We start from the raw sequence: 26,271 nt of genomic DNA, 5'->3' as shown, positions 1-26,271 counted from the left end.
AACGAGGGACGGAGAAAGATAGATAGAAAGAGTAAGAGAGTTAGAGAGAGAAAAAGAAAGAGAACTGTATACCGACTATAAATATAATTCATCGAACACACAGAGACAGAGAAAGAGAGAGAGAGAGCAGAGTCCCCGAAAGACAGTTTCTGCGTTTTCGCGTGCATGACGCGCACCTGGCGCGTCATTTCAGAAAGAGAACTATCCTAATACTGGTCTGGCTCGTTCTTTGAATCTTGTTCTTCAAAGCAATGTGGAATACCGCGTGCCTTATGCATTCCTAGCAATGGCGTAACTTACTAAAATCATTCATCGAAATTTTCAATTAAATAATCTTTATCAAAATTATTATTAATATTATTACGTTAAATTATCACCACCTTCATATATATATATATATATATATATATATATATATATATATATTCATTTTATAATTATTATAATAATACGTATTATTATCATTAATATGATCATCATTATAATAATAATAAAAATTATTATTATTATTATTATTGTCTTTTGATCTTGCTTGTGGTGTTAGTATGTGTGTAACCATGCGATGAGGTCATCCTATCAGGCCACACATCATTTGATTTATTATTATTATTGCTATTATTATTAGCATTCTACTAATTACTGCAGCTATTTCAAATATTGTATTTTGAAAGAGCGTATGTATGCATATTTATGGTAATCCAACATTTCGAGATCTCTTTTGAAGCTTTTTATTGTCAAGACTTTATCAGATAAATTATTAAGTATCGTATATCGCAGAACGGGCATTTTTAAGGCTCGCTTCTTTCTTTTTATCTTTTCTTTTTTTCGTCAAATTTTCCATTTACGATCGTTTCCCATTTCGTTCGTGAAAAATCGAAAAAGAACAAAACTATAATCAAATTAATCGACATCAGCGTTCGTTATATATATATATATATATATATATATATATATATATATATATATATATATATACAGTATTATCGAATAAAATTTTTAGTATAACTAAAAAAAGAAAAAAAAGAAGGAAAAAGGAAAAAACAAATAAAGCACCATAATAGAAATCGTAGAAATCCAATCACGATTTTAAATCAATCACTGACAAAATTATCTGTATTAAACAAAAAAAAAAAAGAAGAAAAGAAAAAAAAAATAACGGAACGATCTTGCTGGCACGATCGCAAAAAACACATATAATTAATTAGTTTCCTTCCTTTGAATATATTTCTTTGATTATACCGAGTGATTATTAACATAGAGAGGAGAAAAGAGAGTCATATGGTACTTTGAATGCATTCGCGAACATTGGACGAGGTAAAGAAGAAGAAAGAGACCGAGTGCAAGAAGAAAAGAGAAGAGAAGAGAAGAGTGGAGAGTAAAGAGAAGCAAGTACGGTCCTCGGTAGTAATTATTAACCCGCAGTGACTCACTAGGTTGAGGACCTTTATGATCCACGCTAATGGGTTCGCCGCTTCACTACCACCATCGACACTACACTACTACTGTATATATACATACATATATATACATATGATAGTAGTAGATAAATATATATATATATATATATATATATTTATGTATATGTATGTATATCTGTATGTGTATATGCTACTATCGTTCGTGCTTCTCACGTGAATACACTCGTAGACTTTCCCGCATAGTATAGTAGACATTCACGAACATTCGACGGGAATTCTCTTTACAAGAAGCTTATGCAGAAGGGCTTTATGGCCCTTGGCCACGCAAATCTCGTTGCTGCGTTCTTCCACGCATGAAAAAGCTTCAAACCTATCCTTGTCCTCTCTCTCCCTTACCCACCTATCTCTCTCTTCTTCGCATTCGTGTTCTTCTACTTCTGCTTTTGCTTCTTCTTCTTTTACTTCTACTATTTCTTCTTCATCTTCTGCTTCTTCTTCTTCTTCTTCTTTATTCTACTCTACACGAGCAACAGCAGCAGAAGTAGAAGCACGAAAAGGGTCGAGTCAAAACGAGGCTTTTAATGGTCTCCCGTATTACACAGAACAGCTTCGTTTTGATTCATTTTAAAGGGTTTGTTCAAAAGTACCAAAAGTCATTTATTTTTTTCGAGGGAATCGTTTGATCAAAAAGAAAAGAAAAAAGAAATAAAATAAAATAGAATAAAGAGGAATAAAAAAGAAAAAGAAAAAGGAATAAAAAGCTCTTCTTCGTACTTTTCATTAATCGTAAAGTATTCACTACGGGTGCCGTGTTGTTCTTATTTTTAAACTTTTTAAACTTTTTAAATTTTTAAACCTTTTCAGCTTTATAAACTTTTTAAATTTTTTAGCTCCTTCAAATTTCGTTAATTTTATTCTCTCAGAACAGAGAGAGAGAGAGAGAGAGAGAAATTATGGATGAGACGATGTCAAGGATGATTCGTGATGTTCACGAGTAATTGGGGATTTATCGTAGTATTGAATAATTTATAAGAGGCCCGTATGCCGATTAAATTTCAAATTCAAAGTTCCTTTCGTTGACAAAATCGTTCGAAAAGTCCGTAAAAGCATTTTTAACGAACGTTATCAAAGCTGTTGTACCATCAATTTTTTTTTTTTCGGATGCTATCGTATTTCAGCGTAACCTCGAATATGATAGTCCCAAAGGTTATTTAAACGAAACAGAGATGAAATTTAATTTAATATTCTCGATGTGTTAAACGATGATACTAATAACGATTGAAAATGGAATAGTATAATTTTTGGTATTACTATTGTTTTTTCCTCTTTAATTGTATTGTATTTTAAGCGATTGAAAAATGATATTTGGATAAAGAGTACGGTATAAAAATCATTTTCATATTTATATTTGAAAAAATATTTTGATTTTTCTTTTCTAACGTATATGAGTGTCCAGTGATAAACAAAAAATATTTAGATCTAATGTAATATGATATATAAGAAAAATGTTCTTTTCTATTACAGTTAGAAAGCCTTTGTCTTTCAGTTTGGTGCGTCCAATGATACGTGACTATGATTAGATCGAACTTGGATCACGGTACTTTTACCTCCTTTTCCTGGCCCTTTCCTCCCCTCGCCATCATCTCTTTCCCGGTAGACTTTACCGTTAACTCGGCCCACGCATTCGCGTCTCTGAAAAGCGCGAATACATACGTACGTACATATGTATAAGTAAAATTCAAGATGGCTACTTCGACCAGACTAGACGAGATTTAGTACTACGGGAATGATGATAACAAACAAGAGTGAATCGTTGGAATTACTATCTTTCTATATCGGTCAATATAAACAAGAAGGTTATCATCGAAAAAGAATTTGGTAAAAAGAAGAAACTAATTGATAAAAGTATGTATACGAAAAAGAAAAAAAAAGAGAGAAAAAAATTGAAATTACGTAGCGTGAAACTTTGAATTTTTTATTACGAGTATAAAGTATAGCAGTTATAGTTCGGGATTATATTAAACGTGATATAAAAAAAAAAACGAACAAAAGAAAAAGAATCAAAGATTCAGAAAATAAAAACATAAAATTAATTTCAAGTGTTAACTCGAAACTAGCATAACATTCATTATTAGAGGGTTAATCGAAGAAACGATTCAGTTCATCTATTAATTGTCTCGCAAATATCTTCGTACTAATAATTTTGTTCGTTCAATCAAATATGATCGATCAGTCTAGCTAGTTAATCCCTCGCTCTCTCCCCCCCCCCACAAGTTGGAAGTAAGTATTTTTTGTTTATGATTGCAATGATAGAAAATAAAACTATGAAGCTATCGATCCTCGAATAAATACGAGTTCAGTATTTGATTTGAAAGTAAGACGAGGTCAAGATTTTCGATCGATCAACCAACATCACAAAAACGATAACAATATCAGATAACACGGATCGACTTTTTTCTTTTCTATTATTTTCCTTTTGTTTATTTATTTACTTTTATTCTTTTTCTTTACGTATCGACTTTCTTTCCTTTTTATTTTTATTTCGTTTCTTTTCTCGTTCTTTTCCTCTTCTTCTCCCCCTTTCTTATCTTCTTCTTCTTCTTCTTTTATTACTTTACTTTAATTTTCGTTGTTCAATAAACGCGTCCGAATGATTTATCGATGATCGTCGATCGTGATTAAAGTTACGGAGCTTCGAATACCAAGAGAATGACTATAGTACGAGAGTGCGAGAGGAATTGATCGTACAGAGAGCCATTGACAGATTTTCCACGCATGTGCGGACACGGATGCGAGTTCTTCTGACGAAGAATCCATCCGCAAACCCGCCGTCGTCGTCCTGTTGGTTGTGTGATGGACGTGCCTACTACACGTGACCGGAATAATGAACGCTGATCATTGCCTCGACTATCTGCTTCGCCCACTCGCTCATCGAGAGCGACACTCTTCTACCAACCACCAACATCAACCCCATCCCATCCCCCATCATGGCATGTGTCTATCCATCTCTCTCTCTCCCTCTGTCTCTTCGTTCATCACGATAAAGCGATGACCTCGGAGAATAAAACATGTCGGGTCGTTCAATCGGTATTCGAAATCGAGCCATTAAATTCCACCCCTGCTACTACTACTATCCCTTCCATCAACCCCTTTTCCCCATATGTATCCAAACACTCTCGAATGCTATTATGAGACTCGGACTCTCTGTTATCGAGAGTAAAAAAAAAAAAAACAAAATAATAATAATAAAATTAAAAAAATAAAAGACTAAACACAAACGATATTAGATAAATAATAAAAATAGAAAGATAAAAAATAACAGAAAAATAATACAAATATAAAGCGATAGAAAAAGAAAACAAAATGTAAGAAACAAGAGTGAGAGAGGTCATTTGACATTGTAAAAAAACAAAGAAGAAAAGAAAAAGCATTCTTTTGTCTACAAATCGATGTAACAGAAATACCTATATATATATATATATATATATATATATATTCATCGATGTTAATCGACCGACCCACTGATTCAGATACACTAGTTTTTACTTTCGACGTTGGCGCATGAACGCTCTTTGAAACCGCAGGAAGCTCGTCTCTTGTTTTTTGTCCTCTAGCGGGGCATGCAAGAGGAAAAAAAAGGGAAAAAATGGTGAAAAAAAAGAAGATAAAAAAAAAAAACAGAGTAATAACACTACTCGACAGGTCTCGTTACGTTATCGACATTTTACAAGAGAGGGAGAGAGCCAGAGAGAAAGATTGAGAGAGATAGACAATGTAGAAACAAACAACAAGCTCGTAAGTACTTATTCTCGTCGATATTCGTCCGGAACCGACGATTGACCGCAAGAAAGAAAGTCTCATCTGCTATTTGTTCCGTAACGAGAAACGACAACGAGGCTATCTTTTCTCTCTCTCTCTCTCCTCTCTCTCTTTGTTTATATATATATATATATATATATATATATATATATATATATATATATGAAGAGCAAAAAACGCGACACTACTACTCAAAACTCGCGTTCGCGAGAGAATACGGTCAGTCATCGAACGGTTTGCAAGATAAATCGAGCGAAACCGTAACGCTTTGGACCTCGAAGAACAACGAAGAGAAATTATATTCGCGACACGAGTTGGTTGGGCCTTATTTTTTTCTTTTCTTTTCTTTTTCATCTTGACTTTTTTCCTTTCTTTCTGTATTTTTTTTTTTTTTTTAAATCGTCTATCGTCATAGTTCTTTACCAAGGATCTCACAATCAGCAATTTTCTAGTAGAGTTTCTCAACCTCTGCCGTGAATCAATCGAGGCAGCGAATATTGAGGTTGGTGTTAAATTTTTTTAATTTAATTTTTTCACAAGATTATAACACTTCGTTATTTCATTTTTCATTTCTTTTTTTGTTTTATTACACTCTATACCTCGGACAGAAGCGATCGTTATAATCGTTTCGAAAATAAATTCGATCTATAAATTGTTTGTATAATTTCAAACATTCTTCATCGGACCCCAAGAGTTGTTAATAGTAAAGTACCCCATTTTATCTTCTTTTTTTTTTTGGTTTTTTATATTTTTTTTTTTTTTTTCCAACAAAAAGAAACACAAGAAATTTACGCGAGGATACGTGGTACGATCTTCATGCCAAGATTTACCAATGAAAAGTTAAAAAAAAGAAAAAAAAAGAGGGACAAAGACAGAGAGACAGAAAGAGAGAGAAAAGAAGGCAAGTATAGCAGTTCTGGATTCGACCTTGTGCTCGAATGCTAGTTTCCGTAGCCACAGTCAATGATTATCTCCATCTTTTTCTCTAACCTCTTTGCTAGCATCGAAGAGAGGTCGGACTTGCATAAGCGTTAAATCGCATGGTCGTTAGATAGCGAGGCCCCTTGAGTCCTCTCGTGGTAACGCAATTGGACGTATTTGGAGCAGAATAACAGTGGGGCCGCCGTTGCTGCTGTTGCTGTTACTGCTATTACATCGCGATCGTCTTTTTTCCCCAGGAAAAATGAATAAAATTGGTGAAACACGTCGAAATATTTCCACATAAAATATAGCGAAAGATATCGAATCAATATAATCGTTTGCGTTTATTAAATTATTCATCATTTTATCTGATAAATTTAATTCTTTAATTTTTTGAATTATGAATTATTTAATTATATCAGTGCTTTTCCTATACGTTTATTCTATAATATTTCCAAAGAGGATACGATGGAAGTATAATACTTATACGAAATTGTTTCGATATACATATATATATATTTTTTTTTTCTTAAACGGAAGAAGGAGAAGAAGAAGAAGTAAAAGAAAGAAAGTAAGAAAGAAGAAAAAAAAATGAACGAAGCAGCAACTACGGAGAAACTCGAAAATGATTTTCCGCAAAATTCGCACGAGAGTGAATTTATTTTCTTGCACGACGATGCAGCCATCCGTAGGCCCTCCCCGTCTACCCACCCCTCTTCGCCACGTTGTGCTAGCTGCCTTCCATCGCATTACTTTCGGGAGAATAAATAAACCACTCAAAGAAAGAGATCTGGCATGGTGGCGTTTCGCGCCTGTATTTCACTCAGTGAGCGTTGTAAAGCGCAAACAAACGCGAGCTAGGCGCGCACCGATACGCGCGAGCTGTTCAATTTCATCGTTCTGGTTGTAGCCACCATCACCAACACTACCACCATCACAGTCTCTCTCTCTCTCTCTCTATCTCTCTCTATCTATCTATCTCTTCGTACGTATAATCTTTCCTCCATGAAATACGAAAGGTGCGATCGAAAAGATTTCGTTGTATATGTTTTCTTCAATGGATACCCATGAAACATGGCCAACCGAAACGTGAATCTTTCGAACTTTCGATAATATTAAACGCAGAGGTATTGAAAACGTTAACCGAACGATTTGCTTTCATTTCGGTGATCATAAAAAAAACTAATCAATTAACTAACTAATAAACTAACTAACTAAGAGATGTTATTACAGAGTTGTCCTTGTACGTTGAAAGAATCTTTTTCAATTCGACAGAAAGGTACGTAGATAGGTAGGTAGGTAGGTAGGTAGGTAGGTAGGTAGTCATCATCGTCGACTAAGAAACTTGTCGGAGTTAATCGTTCCTTCGAAACCCGTTTATTATCCCCACCATAAGACTTTTGTAACGATTCAGATTCGGTATAAGCTCTTCTTTAGAACATTCAAAACGAGATTTCGGTATCTCCAAAAGATACCGAAAGATACCGAAAGATCTTGCGCTTATTACGTATTCTATGGCGAAAATACGAATATTATTCATAAAGTCGATTATTATTCATAATCCGATAATTATTGTTAATATTCCTATGCCGTAGAAAAATCGATTATGCTACGCAAAGTTACGAAAGAAAACATTAAAAGCATATTCCAGATTATGAATGTAAATGTAATCGAAATAAAAAAGAAAGGAAAAAGAAAAAAAAAACAGAAGAAAAAGAGACACTCACCGAAGCATCCTCTCATGACGATCCCTCTCGAGGAGTTCCTCAGGAGTTGGTTGAGCAGGTCCAAGAAGAGCATGGGACAATGGAGGATATCTCGGTGGCCTCCAGAGCATCTCCGTAGCGACGGCAGGATGATGGTGTCCAGGTGGCGTCGGATTTTGATAAGCGACAGGTGGCGCCGTCGCAGCAGCAGCAGCGGCCGCAGCCGCTGCCGCGGCTGCTGAACCGCTGGTACCGGCATTTGGGGGAGCCTGAGGATGGGCCATCAGTAGAGAGGTGTGTTGTACACTCTGAACGTGCCAGACTCTAGCCGGTGTAGCCGCCGCGTTAGGCGTCGAAGAGCTCGTTGTCTCTTCGACGCTAAGCGCTGAACTCCTGCTCCCGCTCCTCTCGTCACCCGAGCCAGCGCTCCTCAGGGAACTTACCCCGCTGTCGGAGCCGCTGTCCCCATATGCTGCACCGGCAGCACCACTTGCCCCCGCACCACCACCACCACCACCACCACCAACAGCAGCAACACCACCACTACCACCGACGACACCGACTGCACCCCTAACGCCGATCGCACCACCGAGGACGCCAGTTCCATGTATACCGGCCCCGGTCTCCACCTCCATGAGGCCGGACTCATCGCCGCCTCTATTTCCGTGAGACTGTTGTTGCACCTCGAGTAAGCTCACCGAGCTCAAATGATGATGATGCTGGTGGAGTTGTTGCGGGCTGCTAGCTAACTGTTGCCGATGTTGGCTCGCAGCTGATTGCTGTTGTTGTTGTTGTTGTTGTTGATGTTGGTGATGGAGATGATGATGGATTACCGGACTATCGGCCGAGTATCGTTGCTGATGATGATACGTCGGATGATGGTGATAAGATTGTTGTTGCTGCTGGTGAGTTACTTGTTGCTGCTGTTGTCCCTGCTGGTGTTGGAGGTGTTGCTGTTGTGGCTGCTGTTGTTGTTGCTGTTGATGCTGTTGCTGCTGATGGTGGTGATGGTGATGGTGCTGCTGTTGCTGATGTTGAGCTTGCTGCTGTTGTTGCTGCTGCTGCTGCTGTTGGTGATGATGCTGTTGCTGTTGTTGCGTTTGCGGTTGCTGCTGCTGCTGCTGCTGTTGTTGTTGTTGTTGTTGTTGTTGTTGCTGCTGGTGGTGGTGATGGTGATGATGATGGCCGGCGACCGACGGTGGAGGCTTGTTTAGTTTTTCGGCTAGAATGACAGGGCTCTCGTTGTGCCGACTACGTTCTTGCTCCCGTTGCTGTTCTAGGAGCAAATTGTTCTGCCTCCCAGCGCCGCCGCCACCGCTGCTAAGTGGACTCAGCCTCTCCAGCACGGAGCCTGAGTCCTGACTACTCGACTCCAGCAGCTCGACGACCGACCCGACGCTCGCACTACCCACGCTATCTTCCGTGCCTAGCTCGGCGTTGTTCGGCACGGTTCTTCGAGGGGATCGGTGCGCGCCACGATCCTCACCCTTGCCCTCCTCCTCCTCCTCCTCTTTCCTCTCGTTTTTGCGATCGTTTTTCCGTCTTTCCTCGCCGTCCTTCCTATCGGATTCCTCCTTGGCCTCCGCCTCCTCCTCCCTCTCCTCCTCCCCGTCCTCCTCCTCCCCCGCCCCCTTCTCGAAACTCGCCACAGCCTTCGATCGTCGTGGAGACGTCGACCTGGACGATCTGGGCGACAACTTTAACGACCCACTCTCGACGACATCGACGATCTCCTCCTTCTTCTTCCTCTCGAGTTCCGAATCAACGAGAGAGCCATTCACGAGAACCGACTCAGCCGGAAACTTCTTCTCCCGATCTAACGTGTCGGGATTTTGCGGAGGCTTACCTCCAGGATCGAGTCTTTCAGGAGGTGGGGGCTCCGGTTCCTGATCTCGTTCTTTCGATTGACTCTCTTCGTCCTCTTCAGACTTGTCCAGCCGCCTTTTCGCACCGTCCCGATCCCCTCTTTTACCTTCCTCCTTAGTAGTATCCTCTAGGTCCAACTCACGATCCAACAAAGATTCCTCCAAGTTCTTCGACTTACGATCGGATCTTAGCTTTCGACCGACCGGACTTGTTTTGAGTCTCTTTGAAAGAGGATCGTTATGTTCACGTTTCTCCCGAGCTTCCTTCCCTTCCTCTTCCGTATGTTCAGTTACCCTCTCTTCCTCCTCTTCCTTCACCTGCTGCTGCTGCTGCTGTTGCTGATGCTGCCGCTGCTCCTGGTGTTCCGCCGCTTCCTCCTCTTCCTCCTCTTCGTCCTCCTCGTCCTCTTCCTCTTCCGATTTACTTCCACCACCACTTCCTACTAAACGTTCCTCCTCCTCTTCCTCCTCCTCCTCCTCTTCTTCCTCCTCTTCCTCCTCTTCTTTGCTACTTTCGGTGGATCTTAGAACGGTCCGCCGGCGATCGAGCTCCTCGGAATCCTTTTTAGTTTTCTGTACGCAAGGTCTTAATTTCCTTCGGACGGTTCTCTTCGTCACGCTCTCCAACAAATTACGTAGTGTAACGGCACGTTTACGTAATTTCGTGGCGGTAGCGCCACCACTGTTAGACTCCTCTAACGTTGAACGTGATATTCGATTACCACCGAATCTACCGGTCGACGGGCCCTTGTTCTCCCGATCCTCTTGTTGTCTGGTAGACGATAAAACCGGTTCGGTGTCCTTATCTGTTTTCTCGCGGCCTGCACCTTCGCTGATTCGTCTTCTACGATTATTGTTACGCGACGTACTCTTATCTGAAACAAAGAGAAATCGAAAAGGGTAAACGATTAGGACTTAGCTTAAAGAGGCAGTGAATGTTTTCACTTTTTTTCAATTTCTTTTTCTTTTTCTTTTTCTTTTTCTTTTTCTTTTTCTTTTTCTATAGACACTCGCTGTATCAAAAATATAAACGAAATCGTATAGATCGTATTCAGAAATTTCAATTTCATTACTTTGTAATACGATTAAAACTTTTCCTCGGCAAACGTAACGATAAGCATTAATTAACCGCTTCATTGGCGTTACAAGAAGCATCATCATAAGAAACTATACTATATTACCGGTTGGTTATATTTTTAGAGATCATGCAACGAAAACAAATGTTTAACGAGACGCCGATGACGAAACGATACACGTAATCTAACATAATTTTTTCCTTCTTATGAAATACCAGACTGTCTATCTATCTATCTATCTATCTTTCTCTCTCTTTCTCTTTAAGGCACGCGAACAACGTGCCTCGTCATTTAACGTTGCGATCTCAGTGACCTCGATCGGAAGTAACGTTGCTAGCATGATTCAGGATTTAGTAGTAAGGATCAATGCACATATCAAGGGGAGAGATCAACACTGGTATATGCATCAGAGTTTCCGGTCCTCGTTGCATTTAGCATCGAAGGGCGATAGAGATAGACAGAGAGATAGAGATATAGACAGATAGATAGATAGATAGAGAGAGAGGGAAAGAGAGAGGAGAGAGAGAGAGAGAGAGAGGGAGAAAGAGAGTTCAAGGGGTCTACGACTAACCCAGTAGATACATGACTGTAGCATGGGAACGATTTACAACCATACACGCCATACACGCATTCTGGACAGTCGTGGAAAGGCACAGAGAGAGTGAGAGAGAGAGAGAGAGGGAGAGGGAGAGAGAGAAGTAAGCGAGGGCGGGGCAAGCAGGTAGAGAGACGAAGAGAGAAGGAAATAGGGAGACAGAGGAGAGGGATTTATTGCTCAGGATTTACTGTTATTACCCGGAGGGGGAGAAGCACTTCAACGGGCAACGCCGTTGAATACGTGGGGTGCGTTTATCCGATGAGGATACACGAGGAGCATTTGCGCCTGCGTTTGTGTCTATGTATACGTATATTTGTATGTGTACTTGTGCGTATGCGTATGCATGTAGCGGAATGCATTTGTGCAGGCTTTCGACGTACGACGTACAACGACTACGACGACGAGGAGGACGACGAGGACGATGAACGTCCACATGCGACTGCGCTTACAACATTGGTGCTATCCGCAACGACCATCCAACAGTTTCCTAGGATATGTGTGCTTTGTCGTCCTGTTCTGATCTCTCTCTCTCTCTCTCTCTCTCCCCGTCCTCGTTCGCTCGTTCACTCTAACACATACATATATGGAGAAACAAACACAGTAGCATTTCTACTATCTTCTTCTCTCCTCGACCCGTTTCGCATGCGTAACATCCTATCTAATTGAACGGCGCCATTGCAGTTCATTCCGCATTCTTACACGAATGCCTCGGCTATCGTTTGTACCTTCCATTTGACCTGATCGAATGTGAAATGTTGTTTCGTCAAAATAGACTATGATGATAGTTTTTTTTATTTTCTCTCTGTTCTCTTTCTTTCTCTTTTTTTTTTCTTTTTTGTGTTCGTCGATAATAGATCAGAAAAAGAATTGTTCACGGTTGATCATTTTATTTCTATTTAACTACGTATGTATGTATGTATGTATGTATGTGTGTGTGTGTGTGTGTGTGTGTGTAGATGCATTTTGAATTTTTATCCAATTAAATTTCTATATACTGTCAATTGCTATTATAGAAATACAGTATAATTGAATAACTTGGTGATCTTTTAGCTAAAAATCGATGATTAAGAGTCGTAACTCTCTGTAATCTAACTTTTGCTGTGTGGCTATATACCTTTCAAACAAATATTATATAATATGCATTATAATATATATAACTTTCTGTACAAAGATACTTGTATGTATATATATATATATATGAAATTTTATTTTCTTGCTAACGCTACTATATAAATGAACAATCAGAGAATCGCAATCCAATTAAACGTTTGATTAAAACCAGGAACGTACTAGGAAACCAAAGTTACCTGGTTGATAAAGTTTTCGTAACGCCTATATGTTCGGCAACGCAACGCGTCCATCACCACCACTACCAGCAGCAAGTCATGGTGGTTTATACGAGCGGAAATGGTTTATGCGACGGGACCATGGTGCTTTGGCAATTAGGGTAATTAATTAAGTGCATTCGGTGGGAAGAAGATGAGCGAACGCGTTCGTGTTCGCGATCACCCTCATTCGCTCGCTCGCTCGCTCTTGCGCGCATGAACGCGAGCAAGTTCAACATCGTGTCGTTTATCGAATCTATTGCCGCTGAGATGGTTTGAGAGTCACGTATAAACGCGCAGCGAGGCAAACTCGATCAAACTATCGATCGTAGTTTCCGAAATGTTTCCCGTTTACCTTACGAGTTCCCTTTAAATCGGTCACTCTCTAACCCTTCCAACCTCTATTATCATCCCTCTCTCTTTCTCTCTCTGTTTCTCTTTCACACTCTCTTTACTCGATCATCGAGAATAGGAAATTTCTTCGGAATGGAGATAATTAACCCCTCTATAACGTCATATTACTTAGAAGTTATAGGTACTTTCATAATCTGTATTTTTGAATATTCCTTATTTTATTTATTGATTAACGTAAAATTATGTAATGTGAAATTTGGTATAAATTGTACTATTAAAAAAAAAAAGACTTACAATAGAGCAGTGTACTCTCTCTTTCTCGAATAATAATTAGGTTATAAAATAACATTAAAGGAAATATATTCGGTTAAATGGTATTCTTCATTGGATTAGCTTATGGTAGTGTTGGTGATACGATAACAAGAATCTAAACTCGGCGAGTGAATGAACGACGAGTTGGCTAACGCAAAAGACACTGTTCATGGACGCACGAAAAGCGGTGTCTCATTTGGCGTGGCGTCTCGTCTTCCATGCTTATTTTAGAGCCGTTCTATTTCTGCTCGATGGCCTCTCTCTCTCTCTCTCTCACTCTCGCATCTCCTTTCATTTTCTTTTTCTTCGAAAACGAAAGCGATCTCTCGCAGAGTCGTCGCCAACGTCTCCCACGTTCACAGCTCCGTTTCGTTGATGATAAGGCTTCCCCCTACACCTCCCACTCTTCTTTCCTTCTCTTTCAAAAAGACGTCGGAAAGAAATATGAAAGGGACGGAGAAAACAGGAGAGAAGAGAAGAGGAAGGAAGAAATAAATAAAAATAAAAATAAAGATAAAGATAAGAATAAAGACGAAAAAGATAAAAAGAAAAGAAATAAAATAAAATAAAAATTGAGAAGACCGAACCGTCGTGTGGTTAGAGAAGAAGTCGGTTAGGTTGACGTGCACGAGTTAAGAAAAATGGCGAATTACTCGAACGAATTCGGGACGAGGTTGAACCATTCTCGGCGAGGGTGGTTGAAATAAAAGTTTTGGACACCGGCCAGATTTCTCTTTCTCTCTCTTTCTCTCTTTGCCTTACCAACCTCCCTCCTCAATCCCTCAAGCCCAGCCCTCAATCCTTTTTTTCTCTACGGACTCGTTTTCTTCTTCTTTTCCCCTTTTCTTCTATTTTCTTCCTCTCTTCGACAGCACCAGCAACAGCATTAGCAGCACCAGCAGCAGCACCAGCGATGGCAGGCCTCATGCCAAGAGTAGCTTCATGGAATAGGCGCACAGGATCCCTAATTTACTCGTAAAACGACTATATCGTCGATTTTGACGGAAGTTTGATCGCGCTGACGAGGCTTCCCCACCGCCCCCTCCATCTCTTCCTCTCTGCCTCACCCAAAGAGAACGTCTTTGGCAGACGATCGGATTAAATTTGGCATGGCGCTTCAACGTACTTAACCAACAAGGGAATATTTCAATTTGATTTTCGACGAATTTGGAATGGTTTATTCGAAAAGCTGTCACTTTAATGTACGTATACGTATATACGTCTATGTATTCTCATTTTTCTTTTCCGTCCGTCTAAACTCAGAATTCGATGCTAATCGCTAGAGAATGGAACAGGTGTAGAGTGCACTACAGGATCCTCTAAATTTCGGGTCTAGTCAAATATTATTATCGAAATTTGAAAAAGAAAAGGAAATAGAAAACATTCTTCAAAATTTGCGGCATGGGAAGGATTGAGGGGAATCTGGGGGAGAGACGAGCGTCTCTTCTATAAAAGGGAAGAACGCGGAATATGAAACGAAGAAGAGAAAAAGTCCTTGCTTCAGTTTGAGCAACGTCGTAAAGATACAATAGAAGGCGTGCGCAGCTGTGCAGAGATGTCTTTGAGAACAGGCCACCGTGGCTGACGGAGATCGTCTTTTTCTCTCTCTCTTCATCATTCCATCTCTCTCTCACTCTCTCTTTCGCTCTCTCAACTCCCGCCTCGAAGATGTTACGAGGTCGGTTGAGAAGGGACGAGAAAAAAGAAAAAAGAAGAAATGGGGCGGGCAGGGGAGGAGGGGAAGAAAAGAAAAGAGGAAGAAAGAAAAAAAGAAACAGAGAGAAACAGTAGATCCCGTATGGTCGACACGTGACGAATTTCTTCGTTGCTATATAAGATCTAATTTCTTACATTTGATCTCTTCTCTTTCACTCTTTAGCGGTATTTCGAAGTAAAACAAAAAACAAAACAAAAAAAAAAAAAAAAAAAAAAAAAAGAAAGAATGGCTTGCACGAAACGTGGCCAATGAAGACCCATGTGACGACGACGCATCGTCACCATTCGTCCTTGTCTTCATCGTTGACGTTATGTTATCACGATCAGTTGGTCGGACGTCGGCGACGGATGACGACGAGGAGGATGAGGAAGAATAGGAGGAGGTCGGGTTAACGCTTTAAATTGCGATAAAAATTCCTATTACGAGAACATAAACGAGAATGCGTTGTTGCGAGGATGAAAAGGTGTTGTAGGTGACGAAGGGAGACGTATGAAGGGAGCCATACGAAGAAGAAAAAGGATAGAGGTGGAGGGAAGAGGTTGGATGGGGAGTAAAGTAAAAGGGGAGGAGGGGATCGAGAAGGGAAGCGTAATAACCGACAGAAAAGGGACGGTACTGGTGTAAAAGCGGCTTCTCGACTAGCTGGCATTCAGGCTTTATCGGTCGTAAACACGCGAGTAATTATCGTGGCCGGCCATCTTGTTCTCCGCAGGCAGGCACGTCACATCCGGTCACTGACCATTCAATCGTTGCGATCCAGACTGCGGACGACTACGGCTACGGCTAATAAATAATTCAGAAACAATGGATCGACACCACCACCATCACCACCTCCACAAACGTGTCCTCCTATCTTTTCCCCTTTCTTTGTTAAACGTGTAACTCGAGAAAGAGAAAGAGAGAGAGATTGAGAGAGGAGTGTTCGCAAGCGACAGACAAAACGAAAGCCGTTAACCCCCCTTAACCCGCGGATTACTGAATGAAGAACGTGATTTAATGGGCACCATATTTAACCACTTTATACGTAGGCTCCCTCCCTCCTCGCCACCAGGTCGCCCACCCAATTCCCCCTCCCTCCTTTAACTGTTGACGGGTTCAAGGTTTTCTATACCGATATTCCATTTTCGCAAAGCGACATACAAAACGCTTCGATCGTGTGCTATGTAGAAAGTGAAAGTGAAAAAGAGATGTGCCATCATATCGAATATGTCGAATAATGTAGAGAACTTGTCCTATGTTCGGGTATTATTGTAAAATCAATTTCTGGCAATAAGCTTGAGTACTTATATACTCGACTTTGATGGATTTAATCCGATCATTGTCACTTATGTATGCATGCATATATAAGCGTGTGGGTGTGTGTGAGAATGTAAATGTGTAAATATGTGTTTCATTGTGGAAAAAAAAAAGGTTCGATATAGGTTCTCGTTTAACGCACTGGAAATTTCTTGCTCGTATTTTTCGTATTAAAAAAATAAAAGAAAAAAAGGAAGAGAGAAAAAGAAAAGAAAAAATAAAACAGAAGAAAAAGAAAGACGAGAGAACGAACTGGCACGAAATATTTTTGAGTTAAGTATATAAATACGTACGTACGCAAATGTATATATATATATATATACACACACACACACACATATATATATATGTATATATGGTACAATGACCCTCCATCATTATTTTTCTCTCTTTATCTACGAACATTCGTTCAATTCGTTAAATTTTAACTCCACTTTTTTATTCTTTTATAAATATATATATATATATACACAAATCTCCTATCATATTAACAAAAACTTGGATCGGAGTTTCCATCGTTACAGAAAACAAAAAAAAAAAAAATGAAATAATAAATTGATAGGTATCGATCTGTATTTCTCTTGTTGAACACGACCTTGGAACAATCAATTTCTCTCTCTTTCTCTTACGCACGCACACAAGGGCATTTATTGATACTTTTTTCTCTCTTTATTATGGTATCTTTTCGATTAAGCCAGTTATATTCGAACAATAAAATATAAGAAAGTAGTACCTTGAGAGAGGATAACAACAACAACAACAACAACAGAACAAAAATAATAATAATAATAATAATAATAATAATAATAATAATAATAATAATAATAATAATAATAATTGGATATCTACGTATAGCGAACGAAGCGTAAACGTAACGGGACAATTGCGAGTCCTGTTAAGCTTAGCTTTCCCGGCATCGTATAAAAGATGACGTGGATTGAGAAGAATAAAAGAGGGGGAAAGAAAGAAACAGATAGAGATAGAGATAGAGAAAGAAAGAGAGAGAGAAAGAGAGATATTGTAAAGAACGGCTTGGTAAAGTGTCAGGAAACGGTCACGTGCCTCGATCCACTGGCTCGAAGTTGCTTCGTCCCATTACATTTTATTGTGTTGCGCCAGTGACGTCACGATCAATTGACCCTCGCGGTGGCAAACGCTTATGAGCGTTACTAGTAGGAGTTTCAAAGAGATAGAAAGAGATAGAGAGAGAGAGAGAGAGAAAGAGAGAGAAACAGATAAATAGAGATAGATAGATAGAGAGAGAGAGAGAGAGAGAAAGAGAACGTTATTCTTGGCTTGGAGAAGGAAAGAAACAACGTGGGAGCCAAAGACGAAAGAGGATAGAAACTCGTGAAGCACTTTAATGTCGCGTCCCGACGCCGGAAGGTCTCCTTTGTTTTTTCTGGACCAGCGCCGGCCCGGCGTGACTCTCGAATAAGAGATGAGGGAAAGAGAGAGAGAGAGAGAGAAAGATGAGCCGGTCGTCTTCTTTCGAAAGTCTTCTTGCTGTCTCACGATGAGAGGTCACGAACTCCATCATCTCTCTCTCTTTCTCTTTTTCTCTTTCTATCTGCGTGTATGCATATGTGTTTTTCTTTCTTTCTCATGGAATTTTATTCCTATTTCTTAAGTCAATGATACATGTGTACATGAGATCGATCATACGTAAATGATTGACAGTACGGAAGTTAGACAATTTTTACTAGGTGGGGAGAAAGGGGGAGGGGTTAATATTAGATATCTATTAATATTACAATTCTAATATTACTGCAGATCTTTCTTTCTTTCTTTCTTCTTCTTCTTTTTTTTTCTGTTATTTTGTTTGCGTTAGAAAATACAAAAAAAAAAAAAAAAAAAAAAGTTATTTTTATTACTGATTCAAGGCCTGGCATTATTTTACTTTTACTTTGTCAAACAGTATCGTGCAAAAGAAAGATTTACGAGGTAACCACTTAGAAAAAATAGTTTCGATCGTTCTATTTATTTCGAATCATATATCGTCATATGATTATGACATTGAAGACATTGGTGGTATCCATGCGATTGTAGTTGCAAAAATATCGAATGAACTAAGGATATTATCTAACACTATTGTTGAAAGAGTAAACTATCATCGGAATCGATCATGTCCGGAAGCGAAGGTGTACGAAGGGCGAGTTCCGTGACTCTCCTCGAAGCCGGTGAGTCATTGTGCTTTCATCTAGGTGGGCCGTCGACGCATAGCGGATAGCCGTACTCGGCAAGCTAGTCATGCCTCTCTTCAAGAAAGAAAGAGAGAGAAAGAGAGAGAGAGAGAGAGAGGCAGCAAAAGAAAGAAAAGAAAAAGAAAAAAGAATAAAAAGAGAGTGAGAAAGAGAGAGACAGAGACATGTGCATGTACGTGCTTAGCATCTCGTTTAGATTTTCTTTCTCTCTTTCTAACCACCCCATATACGCATCCTCGGTAGATTGTTATATACATATATAAGAAGAAAAGAGATGTATAGAAGAGAAAAAGGACGACGAAGAAAAAGAAAAGATGTACCTACAAAATCGAGAGCCTTCTCGTCCAGTGACCTGGCGGTCAATCCCATTGTCATTGGTCACATTCCTGACAACGTTTAATTTCAAAGTTCTTTTCCCTTTTTTTTTTTTTTTTTTTTTTTTTTAAATTACCTTTCAGATATATAGTACGATATAAGTAATGCAAATTCTTTGTCCCTATGTTAATACGACGAATTAAAAGAATTAATATAATTAATTCTATATGACAATCGTTCGTTACTATTAAATTTTTTTAATTGAATAAAATAAAAAAATTAATATAATCTCAATTATTAAAGTCTCTTTATATACGATATTTTATAAACACACACACACACATAACTATTTACAAAATTGAGACACTTCGTTCGGTGACCTGAACGTCAAACCTCAAGGAAAACCTCAAAGTTCTACCACAAAATGTTATTACCCAAATATGATTATAACATTAATAAAAATTATCTTCGACCACGTTATCGAATAAATTTCAAAAATTATTACGATCTTAATTATCCAATTATCCAATTCGAGTTGCCATGCGCATATTCTCAACTACGAACGAAGATTATGTATTTAACAAACGTTTAGCTATTATTTCGTCAGTTTCCTCTTTCGAATATAACGTTCACCTAGAAACGTGTCTGGAATAAGCGGAAGAGTGGATGACTAGTAAAAGCGAAGAGTTAAAGACAAGCAGACAGGCAGGCAGGAAGGAAGAAAGAAAGAAAGAAAGAAAGGAAGGAAGGAAGGAAGGAAGGAAGGAAGGAAGGAAGGAAGGAAGGAGAAAAGGAATTCAAAAAGAGAGAGAGAGAAAAGGTAAAAAGGGCCGATGATCCCGTCGAGTGGGTCAGGAGATGGCGCACCCTCAAGGTGCAACGTATACATACAACGATATCCACCCACGCATTCCACAGGAAACAGCAGTAGAGACACACTCGAGTAGACGCATACCATCAGACGAAACAAACTTTGAGAATGCTTTCTCTTCCTCTCTGCTGCTTTTATCTCTTTCCATCGAACTCTCTCTCTCTCTCTCTCTGTATAGTGCAAAGATAGAAAGAGAAAGAGATAGGAGGGTGGGTTCCCCAGTGAGTTTATATCACGACGGGACTATCAAACAGGGGCGGATACATCGAGTCTCCGTTTCTCCTCCTCTCCCCCCATAATTCTCGTCCCAGTCGCCGTGGGTGTATTCTCTCGGTTAAGGGGATTTCACACACAAACATATACACAGAGAGAAAGAGAGAGATAGGAGAGTCGGGCGATCTGTGCTTCGGATATGCAGCTTCGAGAGTATTGTACAAGAGCGAAATGGTTGTATGAGAAGCAAGTAGAAAGAAAGAGAGAGAAAGAGAGAGAGGTCGACAGCCCTGTTCTGGGTCTCTCTTCTCCTCTCTTACCAATCCTCTTCCATATCCCTCTTTCTCTCTTAGGAAGATAAGAGGGAGTAGCAGAACGAACGACGAGAGGACGACGTGGCAAACGTAGGGAACCAGCTCAACCGGTTTGACGGACCTCGACTAGTTTCATTAAACCCCAGTTGTAACCTCCTCCTCCTCCTCTTTCTCCTCTTACTCCTACTTCTCCAACAGCTCCTCCTCAACCTCCACAACCACCTCCACAACTACCTTCTCCACCATCTCCCTTCTATCCCACTCTCTCGGTCGCTGTTTCCTTCCTTCTTCTACTTGGGCAACTCTCTCGCTGCAATCCTGTACACGCACGAGTGCGGCTTAAAGGCAACAACCGTGGTTCGTATCTCGTTTCTCCGACGGACGAAGAACTGCAGTGTTGAAGGGAGAAGGAGAAACCTGTGCTTCTCTCTTTCGCCTGATAATATGGAATATATACAGGAGAGAGAGAGAGAGAGAGAGAGAACGAGAGGCAAGGTGCAAAAGGAAAGTCCCGGATAATTGCCGCGGTCCCGTAATGTTTATATATACTTATAAAAGCGCGTATATATGTATATACACACATACATGCATATACATACATATATATATATATATAAAATAAGTATATATATATATATAGTAGATGTTCCTCACGGCTCCGCCATTCCACGTGTCTCAGGGTCGAGATTCTATGCATTTCCCTGTACGTGACGTAACAAAACACAAACATACTGACGTATTATACGTCGTTGATATAACAATCTTTCTCTCTTTTTTTATAATATCTCTTTATTATTTTTTCTATTTTTCTGCTCTTTCTCCTTCAGTCTCTATACTCAACCTTCAACCTCTTTCCATCTACCTCTTACTCTTTACCTCTTTCTCTCTCTCTCCATTTCTTTTCATCTCGAAGAAAGAAAAGGATAGATTTTTGCATTTGAGATTTCTTTAATGAATTTCGCATGGAATTTCTCCTCACGCTCGTACGAGTGGGACTCGAAAGGGTGCGTTTGTTCGACGTTAGAGGAAAAGAGAAAGAGAGATGACTCGAGGGAGAGGTTAAAAAAAAAAGAGAGAGAGAGAAGGCCGCTTAGACGGGCGACTCTGCAAAGCGTGGGACTGCAAACCGCCGGATCAATACACCGAGTCGAGTAATTGAGGTATAACGTTCGTGGGCAGCAGCGCCATGCGAGAGTGCGCTTGAAGGAACAGATTCTCTCTCTCTCTCTCTCACACACACACACACAGACAGACACACACTCTTTTCTCTCTCTCTCTCTCGTTGAATGCAACGACCGATGAGATGAACACGCCGGCAAAGTCTACGTCGATTCTACGAACTCTCAGCAACATTTTCTTGAGTCTCGAAAGACCGAGAATAGAGTCCGAGAAATAACGAAGGAGTGGCATTGTTCTGATCGAAAGGGAAAGGTTCGTTGATCACGATGATCATCATCATCATCGTCATCACCGTTAGCATCATCATCGTTATAATAATGGTCAATCATGATGATTTTGCTCGTTCGAAAGGAAATATGGAGTGCACGTCATTTAAAGGATCATCGAGCGAGTTCTATGGAATTGCGTTTCTAAACTAGTTCCAATGGAAACCTCAATTTCTATCGAGCGTACTGTAACCCAGATTCTCTCTTGAGCTTCGCGTGACCGTACACGTAAACTTGTAGAACGCACACACAGAGAGACATATATAGGTAAATACGTAAGTACGTATTATATACATACATACATACATACATACGTATATAAATACAGAGAGAAAATGGTAACTTATATTTTAGAATTGATTAAGTTTCGTTCTTAAGAGTTTTATTATACAATAATAATAATTTCATAGTATTTCGAAATTTAACTGAAAGATATTAATTCTCATAATAGATCTATCAATTACAAATATTGATGTTTGGTTTTATAGTTTTTTCTTTTTCTTTTTGTGCACACACAAACGCACACACTAGAATATAATAGTTCGATAGTTTTACTGTTTAGAAAGAATTCAACGAAGATGGGAAATACTGGACTTGGTTCTTAGTTTCGAGTTGACGTATAAATAGGATAACCGGTGGATGTTCCAAAGAAAGAGAGAGAGAGAGAGAGAGAGAGAGAGATTACACCCAAGACGACGGGAGATCTTGGCAAGCAGCCAGACGAAGCGAGATAAATAATTTATCACCATCGTGTAAACTCGAAGAACCCGGCCAGCTGGTTTCGTCCACGTTTGCTTTAACCACTCTTGCTAGTAGCCATTGTCGGAAATCTTTTTTCTTTTCTTTCTTTTCATCGTTTCCTCGATCATTTCCACACATACATTTTTGTATCAATTGATAATATCAATGTTAAATTCATCAAATTTTTCGACACACATATCCATGTGTGCTGCTAGGATGAATAATCTTGAAAAACGTCGTGATTTCACGAGAAAGATAAAAAAAGAGAGCTAGACAGAGAGAGAGAGAGAGAGAGAGAGAGAGAGAGAAGGGGGAAAGGGGAAAACAAAAAATCAGTTGCGTTAGGCAGGATTCATTTTACAGCTTACTATGTCCGACGTCGACACGATTCTCTTTCCCTACTATCATTTATCAACTTTCGTTCCTGATAAAGCAAAATGTCGGTTTCTTTTTATTTCTTTTCTCTGCTTTTTTTATCGGACTCCACTGGACGGTTGCTTCCTGGACGGTTACTGAAAGTAGCTAAGGTTTGCATCTTTTTTCACTGACTCCGAGGAACGTGGGCGGTAAATGGTAATGGTGGTGACGGTGGAGGAAGAGAGGAAATGGTTGAGTTAGAAACGATGATGCACGGAAGATATACTGTTACACTTTACACCAGCATCATCGGCGAAATTCGATAAGGTTGAGCAGTCTCAAGTTATTTCAAGGCTGTGAGAGAGAGAGAGAGAGAGAGAGAGAAACTACGATGTCTTTACTGAACCATTCCAAAATGTAAATCCTATTATACATAGGTCCTCTATCGCTATATCTATATCTATCTCTTATCTCTCTCCATCACTCTCCTTTACTTTCGATAAAAGATCGTTAAAGTGACTTACGAGACGTTTGCCGGACATCCGTCTCGTTCGAAAGTTTGCTCGGTGAATCATTCTGAATAATTTTCTTACCTGTGAACAGAGAGGAGAGAAAAAAAAACCATGCATTAGATTAAATCCATAACATTATTTCTATAGACTAAAATTGTAACATTATTACAAAGTTATAATAATAATAATAATAATATGTAAATTTGTATTTTAGATTATAATCTATTTCGATTGACTTTCGTCTTGATACAGAGGAAAAAATATTATAAATAATTCGATATCGATCGATCAAATTTCTTTTGTGAAATATGGTGAAAATGTGTCTTTCTCTATGTGTGTGTATGTGTACATATGTGATATAGCATGACCGAAGAAGATCGAGTCTTCCTTTGGAGAGTTTCTTTTCACAAACTATTCTTCTTCTTATTTTTCTATTTACTTGCTTTGATCTTGCTCACACTCTCGAACGGAAGAGAACGATAAATGCGATGATGATCGCTCGACTCGAATCGCGAGAAAGTGCGAAAGCATACCTTTACCTTATGCACCGTTACACGCGAGAATCGTTTCGCTCCCACGAGATTCGAGATTATTAGAGAGAAGTTAACCTCGCTTTCGCGAATTGCAAATTTTATTCGCGTTGTTTCTAGAGACACTATCGTTGGGATTTTATTCTTTTATAAATCTTTTTTCTTTTTTCTTCATTTGAAAAATTCGACTCCGATCATCGTCTCATCGTTGAACAATTAAAATTCCTACGTGACATCATGAATTTCATGATTTTTATAATTTATAGAGAGATTAAAAAATACATAAAAAAAATCGCATCATTGTTGACAACATTTTCTTACAAATATAACAAGCTTACATATGTACCGATACACAAACTCTTGTACGTTCAACTCGTATCTAATGGATAGATAGATAGATGGATAGATGGATAGATAGACAGATAGATAAATGAGGTACATAGTCACACACTCGTGGCCGCACATACACGCTGCTAACACAAAACTAGTACTTGCATATAGACGATTCAAAGCCTACGCACTCGTATAGAGAATCTAACACATATCAGTTATCCGTATCTCTCTCTCTCTCTCTCTCTCCTCTCTCTCTTTCGCTCTCACTCTCTTTCCATTTACCGTCACCGTCCGTGTGCCCATATAGATACATACAAGCATACAATTCCGAGTAGCCTGTCTGGCATCTTCGTATATAGTATCGTGGCGTGGGCTCGCGGCTGGCATGCATTATTCAAGAAGTAGTCACAAGCTAGGCCGCCGCAGTTCTCTCCTACCCTTCCCTCTCTCTCTCTCTCTCTCTCTCTCTCATTATACCTATCTATCCGTCTCTCTCTCTCTCTCTCTCCCGAGGTCCCCTACTCCGAATACTGGTGCGTACACGCCCACGAACGCATACAAAGATAGACAGAGATAGAGGAAGGATAGAAGGAAGGATGGTAGAGGGGTAATGGGATAGATAGATAGATAGATAAATAGATAGATAGATAGAGAGAGAGAGAGAGAGAGAGAGAGAGATGGAAGGAGGCAGAGAGAGAGTAGAGATAGAGAGCTCGACGTAGGTATAATGACTATGTGTGGACACGTTGAGAGAGTCGGTTACGACGAACGTATCCAACTTTGTAAACCGGTTGTGTTGCCTTCGAGAGAACCACCGAGACTCGGTGAGTGTGCCGAAGGCTTTCCTCTCTCTCTCTCTCTATTCTAACAGAGAGGGTCCTTCTTCTTCCCTCTTTCACTTACACGCTAAATCTCTTCTTTCCTAGTATGTACTTTCTCTCTATTTTTCTCTCCCTCTCTCTCTCTGCCATCATATGTTAGAGAAACGTGAAGGAAGAAAAAAAAAAAGACAGAGGGAGAGAGAGGTAAAGATACTATTCACTGTAGGATCGGTCGACTTAATTACGCTAATGAGGACGTTCTGACCGAGTCTTCGTTATCGTGAATATACACAAAACGATTGTCACTGACCCCTTCCAGATAGTTTCATCCGTTTCCCTTTCCCATTCCTTCTCTCCTCTTTTTTTCCTCTCCTTATCCATTTCTCCTCTTCTCTCTAACTTTTATTTCATCAGCGTCTGATATTAAATGAAACAGGAAAAATTTATATGCACGTTGAAAAAAAGAAAAAAGAAAATAAAAAAAAAATATATATATATATATTTTTTATAAAATAGAAATAAATAATTCTTTGTTCTTATCTTTCCTTTCAATTCTACCTCCCGCCCTCATTTATCAAGATTTCTCTCGTTAATATTATACTTCGAAACATAAATAATATATGTTCTTGTAAACTTGTGTTTTTGTTGCATTAACTTTCCCCGAAAAAAAAAAAAAAGAAAAAAAGTGGCTGCTTGATGGCCACTTTGCCCTACATTGTCGAGCAAAGTGGCCAATTGGAGACGTTCGATGTAAAAATAAAAAAAAAAGAAAAGAAAGAAAGAAAAAAGAAAGAAAGAAAAGAGAAGAGAAGAAGGAAGAAGAAAACACAGTAATCGTGATATTAAAAAAAAAAAAAAAGAAAAAGAAAAAAAAACAGTTTTACGACGTACACAAATTGCGCAAAATTTTTACGATAAATTTATTTTATCTCGTCGAGTAAATTCAACGATCAAAAGGAAAAAAAAAAGAAAAAGAAAAAAGAAGAAAAAAATTTCCACTAATAATTTTCTCTATAATAATGTACCTCGAAGATAAAGGAGTGTGACCGACCCGTTTCACGACGGTATTGTAATATAAAAAAGTCAACTCATTCACAAAGTTTGATCTGAGTAAGAACAAAGGGTATCAGATTTTCAGGAAGTTACGTAAGGGTGAAAGTTCGTGGATTGTCGTGTCGAAGAGGAAGGAAACTGTTCTTCTTCTGCCA

At 39.3% G+C, this 26,271-nt stretch overlaps 1 protein-coding gene across 10 annotated transcripts in view; it reads right to left on the bottom strand.

Annotated features, from left to right (window-relative positions):
• LOC124431148 overlaps nucleotides 1-26,271 on the bottom strand; it is a 238,284-nt gene that overhangs the window by 84,893 nt on the left and 127,120 nt on the right. For 9 of the 10 annotated variants that reach the window (XM_046978661.1, XM_046978669.1, XM_046978668.1 and 6 more), the window contains 2 exons: nucleotides 23,392-23,460; nucleotides 7,886-10,604 (listed from right to left, as the gene is read on the bottom strand). In XM_046978661.1, coding sequence (XP_046834617.1) covers nucleotides 7,886-10,604; nucleotides 23,392-23,460 — 2,788 coding nt within the window. The remainder of the gene's footprint in view (nucleotides 1-7,885; nucleotides 10,605-23,391; nucleotides 23,461-26,271) is intronic. The other variant, XM_046978670.1, reaches the window with a different exon arrangement.

The sequence above is a fragment of the Vespa crabro genome, chromosome 20, assembly GCF_910589235.1.
Source record: "Vespa crabro chromosome 20, iyVesCrab1.2, whole genome shotgun sequence".
NCBI classification, from domain to species: Eukaryota; Metazoa; Arthropoda; class Insecta; order Hymenoptera; family Vespidae; genus Vespa; species Vespa crabro.
Note: the sequence above shows the minus strand (reverse complement) of the source record. Positions and strands in the feature narration are given on the sequence as shown.